The following is a 19458-nucleotide window of genomic DNA, read 5'->3' as shown; positions in this document are numbered from 1 at the left end:
ATATACATTTTGAGGACAAATATTCAACCATATACATTTCAAAACCATTAGTGAAATTTAACTGAAAGACAAACAGAAGAGGCCAACAATGTATTCAAAATTGCAAACAATTACTTGACATGAAACAAAACACAAACATTAATATTACTGCAAACATCATTGAAACAGAGTAAGACAAACAAAATTTCCATAATATACACCAGGAAAATATTTCATACACATTTTGTTTCTTATGCTATTAAAATCTGTTCTGTTCTATTAATATCTCCAAATATTTAATTCTCAATCTTTAATGTCTTTCAGGATTAATTCCAAAAAATTGATCCAACAACTTCATAATAAAGAAATATGAGGTTAGGAATCATTAATTTATTTGTTCTGAAACAACTGATGATTCCAGGAAGATCCTCATTAGGCTTTAATAGTCACTGGAAACATTTTTAAAAGCATGGAATCCTAGAAATAGGAAGTATTCTAGAAGTTAAAAATTATATAAATCAAATACCTCATTTTACAGAAGAAGAAATTCTGACCTTGAGCACTCTAACTTTAGGATTAAAGCAGAAAAAACTAAGGATTCCTGACCCTTTTTCTTTACTCCCCATACACCATAAAAGCAAAGGCCTCAAATTTATTTTCACTAGAAAGGAATGATGGATGTCTATGATCCTCTAATTTCTGTTCGCTAAATGGTCTTACCCAAAAATACCTCAAAAGCCTAAAACTAACTTAAATTTAGAAAAATGAATAATTAAATCATGGTATGACCTATACTGGTATTCAAATCACAAAATGTTAACTTCTTATAATGGTTTCATCATAAAAATAGAAATAAAACATAAACATACTGGTAGAAAATAAAGATGCAATGATAGAAAGGAAAATATTTTAACATTAAAAATTTAATGTTTTGTTACTTTTCATATATTCAGCACAAATATTACTGCAAGGATATTAATACTTACTACAGGCCATGCACTTTGCTAGGCACCAGAGACAAAGACTGCATACGAATACTACATGCCAGAAATAAGACAAAGTTAATCTGGTTGGTATTTTTGTTAAAAAAAGAAAAATACCAGTTATGTAGCTAATTTAATTTCACAAGAATAAAATGTAGAAAAGGTGCATTTCATTTCTAAAGACTTTTGTTTTCTCAAGAGGAAAAACAAAATTCAAAGCTAGGAACTATGCATGATAGCAGAAAAAAAAATTTGACTGATTATCCTGTAACCTTGGGCTTCACTTTAGTTCTCACACTAATTATATAAAAGTGGAAAAGTCCCTTAATATCTCTGGGTCTTAGTTTCCTTCTGTAAAGCAAGGATATCACATGTAAGTTCCTTTCCACATTTGTGATTCCATACCAATTAGCAGCATCAGGAAAAAGTAAAGCAATGCTCTTAACATATAAGCACATAAAATAAATTTATAAACTGTTGAAGAAATTTAATCAATGAGTGTCTTTTATGTGCCAGAATGTACTCAATGTACTTAAAAATTATTTGGCTTACATGTATGACTAAGAAATCTTTCTTCAAGAGAATCTTAAAATGAAAATCTCAAAAATAACAAGAATAGTAACATCCATCAAAATTTTTAATAATGGGGGAAACAGAGAAGAATGAAAAATCTGTTTTTGTCAGATCTAGTCTTCCATGAATGTGACTGGGTATGCTTAGATCTTCATCACAAAAACATCTTGAATGAAAACAACCATTAAAAAAAATGAAGATGGCTAAGAAGACCAGTGTCTGGCTCACTGCCTTGAAATGAAAACATCAATTCTGTCAGAGGGAGTCACCAAGCCTAAATGCTAATAATTGCCCATTACATCAATCTACACAGTTCTGAGATGATATAGGTTATTTTCATTTATTAACCTATTCAAGAGATGGTCACCAACCTGCCAAGATTAAAAAGCAAAACAAACGACTTTCATCACTGGGCAAGACAGATCAGCAGTCCTGTGAGGACCTTTACACACCTGCGTCTCTCCCTGACCTCTGATGTGGAGGAGACAGTGCCAGCAGTAGTTGTAGTCAGGGTTGTGGTTGAGGCTGCAGCATTTACAACAGTTGGAGCAACAGGGATGGTCAATGCCGTAGGAACACTGTCCTTTTCTTTTTCAGTACTATCCTCAGCCCACAAACGATTTGAGGTACTATCGCATCATAAGCAGCAACACAAAAAGAGAAAAGGAAAACAGCTAAACAATGAAAGCACTTTCTAGCAGCTCAAACAGGTGACTATAGGGATGGATTTTTTAAAACACAAGGCAAGACATCTTTCAGCTATGAACCAAAAAGCTCACCCAGAGCTGTCAAAGGAGAAATTTACTTAATTTTAAGCAGCCCGATTCAAAGAGTTAATATTTCACGAACTTAATTTTTTTCCCCAGACATGCGTAATTGCCTCTTTTTGGAACCAATTTTGATTGTAAATAATTTTAATGAGGTAAATGAAAAAATCCAGAGCCCCACAATCTTCTAAACAAAGATGCATGCACATACATAAGCACACAGTAGGCCTGAACACAAAATGTATCTGTGACTCACCTGCTTTGTGTGCCTGCTGAGGAAGAACCCGTTGTAATCTTTGTAGTAGTGCTTGTGCTGGAAAGCAGGCTTTTCTGAAGCCCAGCTGCAGAGGTAACTGTTGGTGTTGATGTGGTGCTTGGAACACTAGAACTAATCAAATCATCTGGTCTTCTACCAAAGGAGCAACTAAAGGAAAGAGTCATATCTATATAGGATGTGTTTGTATGTGTATTCTATAGTTAATGTCTATATATTATACAGATTCACAAGGCTAGGAAAAATCTAAAAAACTGTGTTCCTAAATACACCACCGGCTCCAGCACCAAGAGTTGCATCTACAACTTGCTAGGAGTCTGGATGATTTCACTAATTTGGTAGTGTATCATTTTACTGCCTCCCCCCTCCCTCAACAGGACTCAAAGATGATCTGATCTGGTATTTTCCATTCCTGGACTGTTACACACCATATGGTCATGCCAGGCTGGGTCTGAGAAAAACGCTTAGGTTTGGTTTTATTCAGGGAAAGTGAAGATGGACCTTTTTGAAGAAAAGTGTTTCAGCAATGAGTCACATCCTTAAGTAGTGACCCATGCCTATATTATACTTGTTCATCTTTTCTTCTTCTTTTCGGTTGTTTTTAGCAGAGAAAACATTTAAAGCCCCCCCGCCCCAAAATGTGATTTTATTACCAACATTTTGATTCAAGACATTTCCGTATCTCTGAGTTCTAAGAAAAGTAGAAACTTCCAGGTCACTAATTAATGACCAGGTCAATGAAGACACTGATCTATTCAACTGCTGTAGTTAATTATATAAGGAGTTCCTTCTAAACATGCTACAATCTAAAAGGTACTTCCTAATATAGCAAATCTAATGAAATATGCCATATATATATATATATATATATATATATATATATTTGGCATAAGTAGAAGAAGCAAATTTTCACCCATCTTTAAATATATATTCTGGGTCTTTAAATGATGTTTTATTTAAACAAAAGATGTATTTATAAAAGCACATATTTTTGTAACGATACTAAATTGAGGGCCCTCAAAAAACTGCCTCATATTTTTATGAAGGTCAAGAATGTTATTCAAGAATTATGTTACCTTTTATGATAAGTTGATCCTTCATTAACTGAACTATTCTTTTTGAGATCATCTTCCCATTTTCTTCTTGTATAGGAACTACTTGTACGCAAACTTGAAGAATCTCTGTGAAAAGAACATCCTTCAAGTTCTGGTATATAATTTTAAAATAGGTTAAAAAAGCTGTGTATTAATAAACATTAGTAGCAGCAGAAACCAGTAAAATCCCTTGGGAAAGCACTTTGGCATATTACTGAAGGTAATTCTGGTTCTAGGGTTCTATTCCTCGGCTATAATCCTAACTACAGGGGGGGAAATTAAGATGTTTACAGAAGGTTTACTTATGATCACAAAATATGGGGAGGGGGTGGGGCAGAGAGAGAATCCCAGGCAGGGGATGTCTAGCATGGAGCCCGACATGGGGCTCAATTTCACAACCCTGAGATCATGACCTGAGTTGAAATCAAGAGCTGGATGCTTAACTGACTAAGTCACCCAGGCATCCCAATAAAGATTTCACACTAAAAACATACAGCAAATCATAATAAATTCACCTGTTTTCTTTCTCTTCAATATCAGATGTACTGGCTAGTCGTCTTGGTATTGTAGGTGCAACATATGCAAGTCTAGTTCCTTTACTATCTTTCTCCTACACAACAGGAAAAAAAATGAGTAAAAATAAATCTGTGTGATGATTATAAGAGCTGCTAAAAGCATTAAGGAAAGAGTATTCAACAATGTACATAATACAGCCATCACAGTTTATAGTATTCTTCCAAAGTTCCTAGCTATATTCTAAAATTAATGTCTATCAATAATACTATAAACACTAAAGGACAGCCTGTTTAAAATAATTTTCTTTCTCCTTTAATCTAAAATTAGACAATATTTTAATACATGGAAAAAATCCCTCCACATTTTAATGACTTTTTCTAAAACTTCTGTAACAGGTTATATAAGGTAACGGAATATGATAAAGTAAAATATTCTTATTTTTCTAAAGAAATAAGGTCTCAAAAATGGTTGACTGGTAAGTCCCAGTTATTTGTTATGTAAGTTATTTACTACTTTGATGTAGTATTAAAATACTCAGAACAAAAATTACTTAAAATTGTATTTATCCAAATCTGGTTGAGACTGTAGTAGCAAGGGCATCTGATATGTTCCCACTATAATGGCAACAAGTACTTGGAAAAGAACTGGCCAGTCAATTCATACAAAATAAAAAACATTAAAATTACTTGATGAGAAATTCCATTTCTGAATTTCTGATACAAAGAAATACTTTTTTTTTTTTTTAAATTTTTAATTTATTTATTTGAAAGACAGAGATCACAAGTAGGCAGAGAGGCAGGCAGAGTGAGAGGAAGGGAAGCAGGCTCCCTGCTGAGCAGAGAGCCCGATGCGGGGCTCGATCCCAGAACCCTGAGATCATGACCTGAGCCGAAGGCAGAGGCTTTAGCCCACTAAGCCACTCAGGCGCCCCCAAAGAAATACTTTTAAATAGGGGAAGGAAACTATATGGAAAAAAGTCCAAGCACTAAAAATGCAATAGAGAATAGAAAATCCAGCTATATAAAATATCACTAAATGAACTGTGGTACATTCTACTTGATGTTATTTATAATTAAGTATTACCTTTCCAAATATAGTTATTAAAACTACTCATCAGAAGGAGACTTCTTTTGATATAAAAAAGCAGATAAAAAAAACTGCAGACACTGGATAAAAGCAACCTAGGAGTATAATTACCTTCTGGAATAGCTAAATTCTAGAATGAATGACCCTTAATACATTTCATTGTAAGCTCTCAAGTAGGATAAAGCATTAGAGTATAATCTCATAATTGATTTTTTTGGCAAAGACATCTGATTTTCCCAATACTTATAGAGGCACACTTCATTTTATTCACTAACAGATATTGTGGTTTTTACAAATTGAAATTTGTTAAAACCCTGCATTAAACAAGTATATCCTAGCCATTTTCCAAAAGCATTTGCTCACTTTGTGTCTCTGAGTCACATTTCAGTGATTCCAACAATATTTCAAAATATTACATATTTTTTTAAAAGATTTTATTTATTTATTTGATAGAGATCACAAGTAGACAGAGAGGCAGGCAGAGAGAGAGAGGGCTGGAGAAGCAGGCTCCCTGCTGAGCAGAGAGCCCGATGTGGGGCTTGATCCCAGGACCCTGGGATCATGACCTGAGCCGAAGGCAGAGGCTTTAACCCATTGAGCCACCCAGGCACCCCTTCAATATTTTTTTTTTAAAGATTTATTTTTTTCGTTTGAAAGAGAGAGAGCACATGCAAGCAGGGGGAGGGGCAGAAGGAGGGAAAGAGAATCTCAAGCAGACTCTGCACTGAGTAAAGAGCCCAATGAGGGGCTTTATCTCACGACCCTGAGATCATAACTTGAGCCAACACCAAGAGTCAAGACACTTAACCGAATGAGATGCTCAGATGGCCTCAAGCTTTTTCATTATTATTACATTTGGTATAGTGATCTGTGTTCAGTGATTATTAGCTGCTGAAAGCTCAGATTAGGGTTAATATTTTTTAGCAATAAAGTATTTTTTAATTAAGGTATGTATATTTTCTTTAGACATAATGCTACTGTACACTTAAAAGACTATAGTATAAGTACACCTTTTATATACAGTAGGAAACAAAAAAATTCATTTGACTTGCTTTATTGCAGTGGTCTGGAGTCAAACCCACAATATCTGACACGTGCCTGTAATTCCATACTGATATCTGTTTAAGGTACTTATATTTATATTATCATGTAATTCATTAAGTCAGGTGAATTAAGTTGATACACAGATCTAATAATGATATACACTAGAAAATCCATCAGATTTGATGTTCCTAGAAAAAAAATTTTTAGAGTTTTAATAGAAACCAGATTAGGAAATAGAGTACCTTTTCTTTATTATCCAAAGAGGAGGAAAGCCTAGGACTTGAAGCTGAACGCATCACACCTGCGGTGTCTTTCTCTTTCTGAGCCTCTTTAGATGCCGTGATTTCTGCAAGTGCGCCATAACTGCCAGTCTTTCTAAGTCCTAACCTCCAGGATGCAGGAGACTCATCCTTTCTCTCTTCTTCTTTGGGAGAAACTTTTGTGGCTGAGGTTGGAAACTTTTTATTTTATTTTTAAAGAAAAGAAAAAAAATTATCAAGACTGATCAATCCTTAAGCTGGAAATGACAAGTTTACAGGTAATATGTCTCAAATTATAGTTAAAGTTTCAGGAGAAACACTTACTAAGTAGGTTAATGTCTTAGTAAAAAAATTTAAAGATCTAAAACTGAAAAAAAAAAAAAAAAGAACCACCTTTCCAAAAGTTAGATTTAATAAAACACACTCCACACTTTATATCACACAGAAAAATTATGATGCAAATACAGAGAACAAAAATGAGCACACCATAAGGACTTTTTAAAACCATGCATCTTTGGAACCAATACTCATATTAAGCTTGTTATGTTGTAACCTAATATAAATCCTTGCACATAGAAATGCCTCACCATAGATTTTTCACCCTTATTGGGCACAAGAACAATGCCAGTTTTGCGCAAGCCCTGCCTCCATGATGCAGGATCTACTGATTCCACCACAGGCATGATAGGAGCAATGAAATCATACTAAAGCCAATTAAAATAAGACAGGTAAAGAGATAAAGATTGAAAGCATAAGAACAGAAAAGGAAGTTATGAACAAAACACACTTAAAAAGAAGATTTTTATAACAAATTAAAGCCCAGTAACTGGGTAATGATCCAATGTTAAAAGTTACTGGGAACAAATTCTAGTTTGAGCATGAGAGAGATTCTGAAGGAATCTAATTAAGAAATTTCCAAAATAGTTAAAGGCACATGGAGCAGGTAATGTTACAGTATATGAATGAACAAACTTATTGCACCTGAATTTTGTTTTTATTCATTTATATACTTAGGTCAAAAATATTTTAATCCAGCATAATCAATAAAAAGTAATAGCTGATATACCTTCCACTTACAATATTTATTTCAGTAATATTTTTAATATCATAGCCTTCAGCTATTTGATTTTACCACAAAATATTATTTTATACATTTCAACTCAAAATTAATTTTTTATACAAATACTTATTTCATTTTCAAGGCTTTCCAAAAGCAATAAAAATGAAACATTTGTTATATTTAACTGTTCATTTCAACTCACAAAGTTTAAATATTTAACCACAGTTAAGAATAGATGGGTGAATATAGCAACTAACTAGTTCCTTTAAGTACAGGATATGGGTAATTAAAAAAAAAAACAAAACTTTCCCCCATATTTATTGCCAAAGTTTGCTACAATTAGCAGTTTAAGAGAGCTTGTTAAAGTACCCAGGATGTCAGAGGGCTACTTCATAGACAAAACTATCGTGTGAGGTACCTCTGGTACCTCCAGTAAGTAATTCCTATCATTAGGGTCAAAATATAGACTCATGATATACAGCATTCCCCAGTACTCAAAATGTGTGCTGAAGCCCTAGGGTGCCAGAATAAAATCACAAGGGCACTGTGGGATATTTTAAAGTTTTAAGAGAAAGCACAGTGACACCTGTTGGACACCACACAAACTGCCATTGTTAACTTACTTGCACTTAACTACTTAATAAAGGAAACAAAGAGGTACTTCTTTTGGCCAAGAGTCACTGTGAAAAAAATTAATAAAACATTAAACGTTCCACTGACTGAGAAATTTCATCCAGGGACTTCTGTAACATTTTATACAATAATACAGGTACTTGATGATCGGTTATTGATTTCCGAGTCTCAAGTTGTAGCATCCAAGAACAGAGGTTAGCAAACTTTTCTGTAAAGGACCAGATTGTGAATTTTAGGCTTTGCAAACCAGTCTCTGTTCTAACTATTCATCTATACTGTTGGACCAAAGTTGCCACAGGTAATACATAAGTGAATGACTGTGGCTGTTCTAAAGAACTTTATTTAGGTACATTGAAATTTTATTTGTGTCACAAAATACTCTTTTGATTTTCCCAACCATTTAAAAATATTAAAACCATTCTAACATGTGGGCTGTACAAAAACAGGTAGTAGGCCAGCTTCGGTCCATGGACTATGGTTTGCTAATCCCTAACCTACAACCTCCTCAAAACTGGAAATAAAGTTACTTTTCCATGATAAAACAGGTAACCTAACATTTACTGAATGGTACAAGAGAAGCTAACATTTAACAGATGCTTGCTCCTGTCAGGCCCTAAGCTTAAAAGTCCATCACGTGGGGGCACCTGGGTGGCTCAGTGGGTTAAGCCTCTGCCTTCAGCTTGGATCATGATCTCAGGGTCCTGGGATAGAGCCCTGCATCAGACTCTCTGCTTGGCGGGGAGCCTGCTTCCCTCTCTCTCTCTACCTGTGATCTGTCTCTCTCTGTCAAATAAATAAACAAAATCTAAAAAAAAAAGTCCTTCACGCAGGTTATCTCATTCGATTCTTGCAACCACCCAGTGAAATGCTACTATTACTGCTATTTTAAAGTTGAGAAAAATGAGGGAGTATTAACAATTTTGAAGTGGTCATTTGTTGCACTGTAATTACTCATCTCTCTCCATTCTGCCTAATGTGAATTTGGATTTATTGGTTTATGTGTTTCAAAGCTCCTTTCAATTTTACTTGGCCTATAAATGAACATATCTGAAATACCCAACTATACCCACTCCCTGAAACTCTTCTTTTGATGTCTGTAAACAGTTTTGACTGTTTAGTCTGTTCTAACTTTCTTACTCTTTCGACTACCCTCCGTCTTAGTCTTCTTGATTGTTAGGACAGTCCTGAAACATTAGCATCTCAAGACTCTGTTCTCAGATCTCTTTTCTTTCCCTGAGGGCTGGAAATAGGGTCTTCTATACTTCCTAATGTTAAATATTAACGGTGCTCGCTTATTCTTCAAATTTGTTACCTCTAATTTAGTCTGACTCCTAAATTCCCAGTCCGGAATTTCTATTTACCTAGAGAATGAACTATCTAGAACTATAGTTAGAACCTTAAACTCGACATATTTAAAATCAAACACCTTAATTTCCAAACCAGCTCTCCCTCAGTTCCCTATTTGTTAGTAGCACCAATAAATTTCTTTTCTTCCCCATATTTGAAACTTCTTATTCATCTCCCCCCATTTATAAATTAGGTGCCAAGTCTTGAATCTCCTGTCCTTTATAAGACCACTGCCACTTCTCTAGTCTATCATCTTAGGCAACTTCAGTAACTTTCTAGTCAATCTTCTCTCAATTAGCCTCCCTTCAAATATACCTGTTCGCTGCTGCCAAAATAATATTCTATAAAGAATAATTCTCTCGTGGCCTTGTTCAAACATTTTCTAGTTCTCTACTGTTCATCAAATTATAAAAATGTTACCATAGAAATGAAGACATTCCATAATTTGTCTTTACTTTTCCTGTTTCACTTTGTATATGTACCCTATAAATCAATCAAACTACACAACTTATTTTCCCTGCAAATATTTCACAGTATCCCTACTTTGCTTACATTGTTTCTCTTCTCTTCCTTTCAGTAAACTGTACAAACTCTCCTTCTCTGTTAGATGAAATACTACCTACCGATTTAAGATTTATCTCAAATGTTCTAATTTTATTACCTCAAAAAATATGATCTCTTCCATTTCTTTTTCAAGATTTATTTATTTATGTGAGAGAGAGAGAAAGAGAGAGAGCGTGCATGGCAGGGGAAAGGGCAGAGGGAAGGGAGAGAGTCCAAGCAGACTGCACTGAGCACGAATCCCAATGTGGGACTCCATCTCACACCCTTAGACCATGACCTGAGCTGAAACCAAAAGTCACACTCAACTGACTGCACCACCCAGGCACCCCTCTCTTCCATTTTTAAACCATCATTCTATATTTGCACACTTTTTTTTTATATTTGTACACTTTTATTGGCATACACCACATGGCCACAGTACATAGTTTATTAAATTATCATTACATTTAATAACTGGATTCAATTAACCAAAACACTTAATTCTAAGAAAATTATGAATTTTTACCATCTAATAAATACAGCTTACACTTACCAGAACTTATGTGTGTACAGCAAAATAGGTAATCTTTTTCAGAGATTCCAACAATATTTATTTTGATTAAAGAAAGGTATATAAACTCACTGTTAAAATTTTAAAGTTTACTTATTGTTATTATTTTTTAATAATCTTTACACCAATTGCAGGGTTTAAACTCATGACCCCGAGATTAAGAGTTGCATGCTCTCCCGACTGAGCCAGCCAGGTACCCCTACTGTTAAATTTTTATTTTATTTTATCTTATTTATTTATTTTTAAAGATTTTATTTATTTGACAAAGAGAGGGATAGCAAGAGAGGAAACACAAGGAGGGGGAGAAGGAAGCTGGATGTGGGGCTCTATCCCAGGACCCTGGGATCATGATCTGAGCTGAAGGCAGACACTTAACAACTGAGCCACCCAGGTGTCCCTAAAATTTTAAATCATAAAACCAGACTGATAGTTTTATAGGAAACATCTCCACAAATCACAGGCCTGGTCTCTCTATAATTTTAGCTGAAGAATTAAGAACTTAATGCAAGATCATTTAAAGGGAATATATGTTTTTCTGTAGCTACCCTGAATTATTAGAGAATATAAATGATATTTAATACTGTTTTAGAGCTACCTGTTTTGTGACCCATTTCTTGCTGTGTGTACGTGTGTTTTTTTCTTTTTAATTTTTAAAAAATATTTTGTTTATTTATTTGACAGAGAGAGCACAAGCAGGATGAGTAGCAGGCAGAGGAAGAGGGAGAAGCAGGCTACCGACTGGGCAAGGAGCCCAACGTGGGACTCGATCCCAGGACCCTGAGATCATGACCTGAGCTAAAATCAGTTTAAGTGACTGAGCCACGCAGACGCCCCCTTGTGTGTATTTCTATATAGTTTACGCACTGGTGGTAGAAGCAAGAAAACTTAAGATACCTTAGTCTAAATATCAAAACCAGAGTAGTGAGTGGAACCTAAAAACAGAACTCTTAACTACGAAATCTTTTAACATGCATTTAAAGATTCAGCTAAGGAAATTCATCTGTGAAGTCCCTAAGTTAAAGGAAAATTCACATTATCCCTAATTGAAACTAACTTAGAAAACATTAAAATGCTATATTAACATAAAAAGTATCACTGAACATAACAGGCTTTAAAAGTCATACAAAATAAGTAAGATTACTCTATCCATTAAAATAATACTTCAAATTATCTGTATGCCACAACTTTATTAAAATAAAATTTGGTTACAAAACCTTAAGAACAAAGACTAAAAAAATATAATCTTCAAAGTAAGTTACGACACCTGAAATTGAGAATAAAATGGAGTTTCTAAATATGCAAAGCATAGAGGAAGATAGTTATTATTGGATCAATTTAATAACAGAATCAGAAGTAGCTCTGAGTAAGGATTTTTATAGCAAAGAGGTTACTGGCCTAATTCTAACAGTTATTATGTTATTATTACCATAACAGTAACTTATTATTATGTTAACAATTATTAAGAGTTATTAAGAGCAATTAAGTTATTAAATTGGGGCTATGTTTGAGAAAAATGTAATTGATCAAAAGGATCAAAGTAACTGCAATTACTTGACAATAGCAGTAAGGAGATTGCTTAGCTAAATACTCAAAAGAATGACAGCCAGTTATTTGTGGCCAGATATTTCAGGGGGATGGAGCTTTGGGGAACTTTTGATAATCCCATTAATTGTAACAGATAGTAAATCAAAAGAGCTAAAGTTTGGTACTCACTGAAGAAGTATACAAGGACTCTAGAATTAAAGTTTAAAACAGCCTATGTTGACTCCAGTTATAGCATGATAATCATCTTTAACATTCTGCAGACAGATTACTCCTGGAGAGTTTCATTTTTAAGTATATATAATATAAATTACTATCATATGAACATAGGTTCTAGCTGAATTCAGGAAGCCCTCAATTCTGGAATACAGAATGCAAGATAAATCATTCATACATTTCCCTGATATTCAAACTGTAACCACTGAAATCCATACATTTCTACCACTAAGAACCCATATTAGCACTTTCCTTAGCAAGAGTTTTAGAGAATTATTACTAGCAGTTTGGACTGTGAAAAACTTCTCTAGTCTATTATTCTGAAAGATTCACATTTTGACCACTTTGGAGCCAAATCCAAAGATGAACAATACTGACATCACAGAAACACTGCAGGGATTTAAAATCAGTCCTCAAACCCATGCAAACCAAATAATGTCAGATAAGCAACAAAATAAGAAGTCCAAAGGCAGAGACATGACAGTTAAGCACAATGTGCAATCCCTCAATGGATCCCTGATTTGAAAAAACAGAAAAACATTAGGACAACTGAAAAAACCTTGACTATGGTTTGTATGTAATGAACATAGATAACAGTATTATACCAAATTTAAATATCCTAAATAGGATCATTTTATTATGGGAATGAAGGATAATGCTTTCATATTTAGGAGATATATACTCAAGTATTTAGGGGTAAAGTGTTATACTAATAGCACCCAATTCTTAAATGTTTCCACAAAAAAAGTATGTGTGTGTGTGTTCACAGAGAGGGAAATGAGTACGCTCATTAAAGATAAGCAAGGGTGGTGGGGAGAAGCCTTTAAAAAAAAGACCAGTGGTATACAAAACAAAACAGAACAAAACAAAACAAAAAACATGTAATGTTTAATTTGAGTTAAAAGAAGTACAGGTTCTAGAGTAGCAGGGAAAAGAAGTATCTTTAAAAAGATCAACACACTACTTGGGAAGCACTGTTTGGTGGAGAAAAGGAAGCAAAAGGACAGAGAACAAATGGGGAACAAAATAAGGGGAAAACGAAAAGAAACTAGTATTTTGAGAGCACTTAGTCACTAGCTAGCTCTCTCTCTCTCTCTCAACCAAGGTTTATAATGCTAATTTACTTTCTCTTTTACATTATTATTTTTGTTTTACCTTTTCCCTAACAGATAAGGAAGATAGCAACTTGCTCAAAGTCCTTACAATTAATAAGAGGTGGGGTCAGGAGTGATCTCTGGTTTGTCCAAAATCAGAGATCATGCTCTTACTGGCATATCACCCTTGCATGCCTCGTGCTTTGTATAGAGTTAGAAAATCTAGGTTCTAGCTCTCTGATTTGTGATAGTACTTTTTGTGCTTAACTGTGAAATTATCAAAATGCGCCTTTACTTACCAGGGATAAAGGATACAAAACTCATGATTCTCAGAAGTTCAACAGAAATTAAAAACTACCATGACCATTACCATTAGTTTTCATATGCAAACTAGTACTTTAAATAAAAAGTATTTTTTTAAAATGAATACAGTTCAAAGGAAATCTCAGTCAAATTTAAAAAGAGAAATATATTCTTATTCTAAACCTTAAATATTTTTTGGAATAAACTACAAAAATTTAAGAACTGTCTTAATGCTTTAGTACTTAAACAGAATGTAAGTATTTTTAGCAAACACAATTTTGGCTTACCTTTTTCATAGGTGATGTAGGTGTTGCCTGACCAGATGACACAGGTGTTGTAACAGCTACGGGAGCTGCTTGTGTACTAGAAGTACTGGCATTAGTTACAGAAGCCATGGGCTTTGTCTTATCTATTACAAAAACATGAAAAACGTAAGAGTCAAGACTCAGTATGGATTGTTCCAATGCCTAGAAAAACAGTAATTTATATTCATTTTTTTAAAAGGTTTTGTTGTTCAAGTCTTTTCCATTTTTTTCTTTTTTAACAAGGGAATTTTTCAAGAAGTTTCCAGAAATGTCTCAGTATGTATGCTGAAATAATAGAACATGATGACATAACAAAGCAACTAGGAATAAAAACAAAAACAGAATCTGATTTCCATATACTTTTAACACTATAGAAATACAGAACAATTGATATTTAAAAGTTGAATGCCTGAATACAGTGTAACCAAAAAGATTACAAGAGCTACACAATTTTTTCTAATAGATCTACAATTTACATTGCTTATTTAAAACTCATAGCTCCTCTTTATTCCAGGAAATCTAAAAAGTGCTTTTTGTCAATAATCAGTTTATATTCCTGTGAAACAAAGAGCATACTTTCTCACCCCTAAAAAGTCTAAACTTAAACGAGAATATCAGCTGAATTAAGATTAATCTCTTTTCACAATGTATTAAGACAATTTCCTACTAACAATGAAGCACTGAGAAAAACGTTTTTGAAAATATCGATGCCAAAAACATTCAGACTGTATTTGAACATATGTACAAATTTTTAAGATTTACTTATTCGAGAGAGAGTGTGCGCACATCCACACACGAGTGGGAGAGGGAGAGAGAGAGAGAGACTCAGACTCTGTGCTGAGTGCACTCTGACATGGGGCTTGATCTCGAGATCCTGGTATGACCACCGGAGCTGAAACCAAGAGTCAGCTGCTTAACCAAATGCACGACCCAGGTGCCCCTATATTTGATCATACAAATCAGACTGGCTTTTAGCAAAAACAGTTACCTATAAATTTAAATCTATAAATTAGCTGTAATTTATAAGTGGGCTAGAAAGGCTTACTTCTCAAACGGTCAAAGATCATTTACCTAGTTTTAAAGTAGTCCTTTGGTTTCAAAATGAGGGAGGACAGGTATTCCTCTATACTTTGGGGAATAAGTATAGTACTTTAAAATTCTATGAGATATTCTTTCATGATACTCATAATCATTATACCCCTCTCCTTCCCTTAAGTCAGTTTTCCAAAATAACTTCCTACCTTATCATTACTGTATGCCATTATACTTTGTAAGTAGAAAATATTAAAATATAATTATCTTTAGGGCAAGTATGTAGTTGTGTACATGTATACATGTATAAATACCAAATAGTTCTGAATTTGTATTGACTCATTCGATTATATTTATGACTAAGAAAATATCCACAAGATGTTAATAGGGTAAAAAGCATAGGATCCCAAACTATACCAAAGGACAAGGCCAAAGTGCCACACTTAAAACTCACTATGATCTTAGCTTTTTGAATAAACTGAATGAGCTAACCGCAGTCTAATGAACTTTATTCTCATTGTTACACAATACCTCTTTTAATTCAATAGAAGCTAAGCCTATTCAGTACAGTTAAGTACAAATCATGCATAATCTTGTTAGACCATCATCTTGGAAAACAGTCTACCTAACTAGAGATAAGTCAGTAAGTGTTTATTAAATGCCTCCATATTTCAAGTACTAGGTACTGAGTCCACTGTCCTGGGCAGGTACTGGGGTATAATACACCAACTGATGAAAAAACAAAACATCTTTTAACTGCATAGAGCTTACAGTGTAGTAGGAAAAATAAATAACAAAAAGATAAAATTCAACAGATTTTTTCACCCTTTTATATTCTCCTTTTTCTCTTGGTTTAAATATTTGTTTTATGTTAGTGAAATCCACACGTCAAAGAATGTATATGCATCAATGTATAAACATTCAGGCTTGTTTTACAAATAATAATGAAATAAACGTCAAGTGTCCACCATCCAGCTTAACATTATTATACTGTTAAAGCCTTTCTACTAATTTGATTTCAATGAAGAACGAAAATTTCAAGTCCTAGACTTAAAAAAACCCCAAAAACAAAAATACACTTCCCTTCTCATTCCTTCAACTACCTCTCAAATTTATAAATCACTTGGGAGGAAATTAAACTTTTAGTTGAGTTCTTATTTTTAGCTCATTAATAAGAAACCAGTTTGATATATAATTAATGAAAGAAAATTCAGCAAAATCATTATTTTACATCAAATAACTTCCCAAAGAAATAACCTTCCAAAAAAGTAGGTAAAGAAATAATTTAGATATTGTCAAACCAAGCTGTAGCTCTACAGGGAAACAACTGCTTTCTCAAGTTTGCCAAATAAAGTATGATAAAACCTTGGGTGGTATTAGAAGAGTAAGACAGAGGGAACTAGACGCATTTACATGGATTAATTCTTGAGATAGAGTCAAATTTTCCTGGCACAACCAACCACCAGCAACAGGAAGAACAAAATTATCATAGTACAATGCTTTAGAGAAACATTTAAAGTTAGTTTAGTAAGAAACAGCAGAGAGTGATTGGTATGGCTAAACTCCAGAGGAGGAATACAATGCAATTTGATGGCAATTAGTTCTATCTGTAGTTACAAAGCAGTACAGTTTATCAAGAAAAAAAAAAAGAAAAGAAAAGAAAGAAAGAAAGAAAGAAAAAGAAAGAAAAAAAGAACAATACGTTTAAAGAACTATCCAGAATAGTTTAAAGAACTATTTAGATCGTTTAGTCCAATTCTTATTTTTACAAGTTAAGGAAATTTCAACCAAAAGAGGTCAGGAGACTAGTTTGTTAATGGCAAGACTGGCTTAATCTGAAGCTTTGTTTATTTCAAATAGTTCCCCAGTGCCCGACATGGAACAGTGAATTCTATAGAAGGGACCAATTAAGAAAATATTCGATGATAAAATCTCAGAAATTTCTGTGAGATGCTTGGATTCTTGAATTCTGCTATGTAAGTAGTAAAAGACTTGACACATTAGTTAAAAGATCTGGATGCTAGTTCTGGCTTTCTTGTGCACATGTAGTATACTCTGATTTGTAGTGGTGTATTTTACATGTGTGTATCTTACATGCATATGAATTTTATAAAATTCCACTCTACGTTAGCACTTACTACAAAGAATTGCTACATATAGTATCCATTTAAAGCAGGAAATTTCTGAGAAATCTGAGATTAGAAAAAAATGAGATTAAATAAATTAACCACAAATACAATTACACTCATGAATCAGTCTGTGTTCTTAAACACTATGCATGCTCATTCTCATATAACATACTTTTATTATTAGAAATATTTAATTAGCAGGTCATAAAAATGAACTATAATATTCAGTGACTACCTGGTTGCTTTAGTTTCCAATTTTATCCATACTCTCACCAAGACGAAAGATGTGCTGACTCATCTGACCAGCAGTATGACAGCAATAAATTAGAAATTATATCCCTGATGACTAGAAGATAGTCATTTACATATCTCAAAAACTCTTTGTGTTTTACCAAAAAAATAATTTACTTGTAGGGTTAGTAAGCTTCAAAAAAACAAAGGAATTTAAGACACAGTACCTGGCAACAAAGCTAGCCTTTATCTGTTTAACATTTCACTTTTAATGGGAAATAGATAATCACTATCTTCTTCCATGTGTGTTTATTTAGTAAACTTTAGCTTCCTGAATTTTCTTAGGGGAAATATTTTGCTGAGTGAGTAAAAATAAAAATAAAATGATCCATAACTGCTGTTGTGTCTAGAGGAAATTTAGGGAGACCAAGAAATTCTAGGGCTTCATTTGTATTTACTGATGACCACCATATTGGTCCTGATAATTTTTTTTTTTTTATCAAAAATCTTAATGGAAATGGGCTATTTTTTTCTGATAAATTTACATGTTAAAACATCAGTTTATACAACTCAAAGATGGTAACACTGGAATTTTACATTGGAGAAATAACCAATAAATATAAATTTTCTAATAGAAAATTATAATTCATTGAAGCAATACAGAAACCATACCTTTGATAATAAAAAGGACGAGAATGTAAACTGTGATAGTGACTTTGTAAAGAAATTTGGCAACATCCATGAAAAGTGAAAATGTGACACAGTAACTCAATTTTTAAGTATACCTAGTAGAGTATCTCTTACCTATACACATAAGGAGACAACTGCACCAATGATCACTATGGCATTATTTGCCAACAATGGGAAAATGGGAGTAAGATAAATTTTTATCAGAAGGGAAACAGATGTATTTTATGAATACTATACAACAACTAGAGGGGTAAATTATATAGGTAAAGATACAGGTAGATGTAAACAAATCTAAAAATTACAACTTCAAAGTGCAAAAAAAAAAAAGCAAGTTGAATAACAACTTCTAGGTATAAAAATGAAAACACAAAACTGTCCTATAATTACTATATATTACTTCTGAATGTATAAGATAGCATTAAAATGGATTGGAAAATACAAGAAAAAACTCAGGACAGTGACTGACTTTGGGAAGGAAGGAAAGGGAAGGAGACTAGGGCTCATGGTCAAAGAAGGCAACTGTAATTTTTAAATGTTATTAAAAGAAAAATTAAGAGTATGTGCTATGGTTAGTGCTGTGAATTGTGCAAGACTGATGAATCATAGACCTGTACCCCTGAAACAAATACATTATATGTTAGTAAAAAAAATTAAAATAAACAAATAAATAAACGTTTGAAGAAAATACAGCTAAATGTCAGCAGCTGTTCATTCTTGGTAGCTGGAATATGAAGGTGTATTATACTGAAACAGCAAATTTCTCCACACCCCACAGGAAAATATCTCGATTCACCTCAAATTTCTAAAAATTTACTCTTGCTTTGAGAATATTTGGGATGATACTAGGATCAACTTGCTGGATTGTCGGGCCTCAGAAAGTGTCAGAAGCATTCTTGAATTGCTGGGAACGCAATTATACCCTATCTGTACCATCCTAAGGGAATCTTCACCTTCTTCAAACCTAAAAGTACAATTCAGCAAAATGCAGAGGTAAGAACCTCCAGGTCATTAGAGAACAATAAAGTCACAACTATACTCAAGTTTCCAATACTCTCTGAAAGATAATTTACTGGCTTGTGAAGTATCTGGACAATCAGGAAATCAGTAAAGTTTCAAAATTAAAGCCTAATCTTATCTTACTTAACACTGCATCACAATTCACTGAAAATCCCATCATGCTTCAAAT

At 33.6% G+C, this 19458-nt stretch overlaps 1 protein-coding gene across 5 annotated transcripts in view; it reads right to left on the bottom strand.

The window, feature by feature from the left end:
• The window catches only part of PPP1R12A (protein phosphatase 1 regulatory subunit 12A), a 144662-nt gene that overhangs the window by 38846 nt on the left and 86358 nt on the right, over nt 1-19458 (bottom strand). For 2 of the 5 annotated variants that reach the window (XM_080810404.1, XM_080810405.1), the window contains exons 9-15: nt 14173-14294; nt 7164-7280; nt 6559-6774; nt 4186-4280; nt 3653-3757; nt 2559-2726; nt 1988-2164 (exon numbers count right to left, since the gene is read on the bottom strand). In XM_080810404.1, coding sequence (XP_080666530.1) covers nt 1988-2164; nt 2559-2726; nt 3653-3757; nt 4186-4280; nt 6559-6774; nt 7164-7280; nt 14173-14294 — 1000 coding nt within the window. The remainder of the gene's footprint in view (nt 1-1987; nt 2165-2558; nt 2727-3652; nt 3758-4185; nt 4281-6558; nt 6775-7163; nt 7281-14172; nt 14295-19458) is intronic. The other 3 variants (XM_080810406.1, XM_080810407.1, XM_080810408.1) reach the window with 2 other exon arrangements.

Source organism: Martes martes (genome assembly GCF_963455335.1).
Source record: "Martes martes genome assembly, chromosome: 8".
Lineage (NCBI taxonomy): Eukaryota > Metazoa > Chordata > Mammalia > Carnivora > Mustelidae > Martes > Martes martes.
Note: the sequence above shows the minus strand (reverse complement) of the source record. Positions and strands in the feature narration are given on the sequence as shown.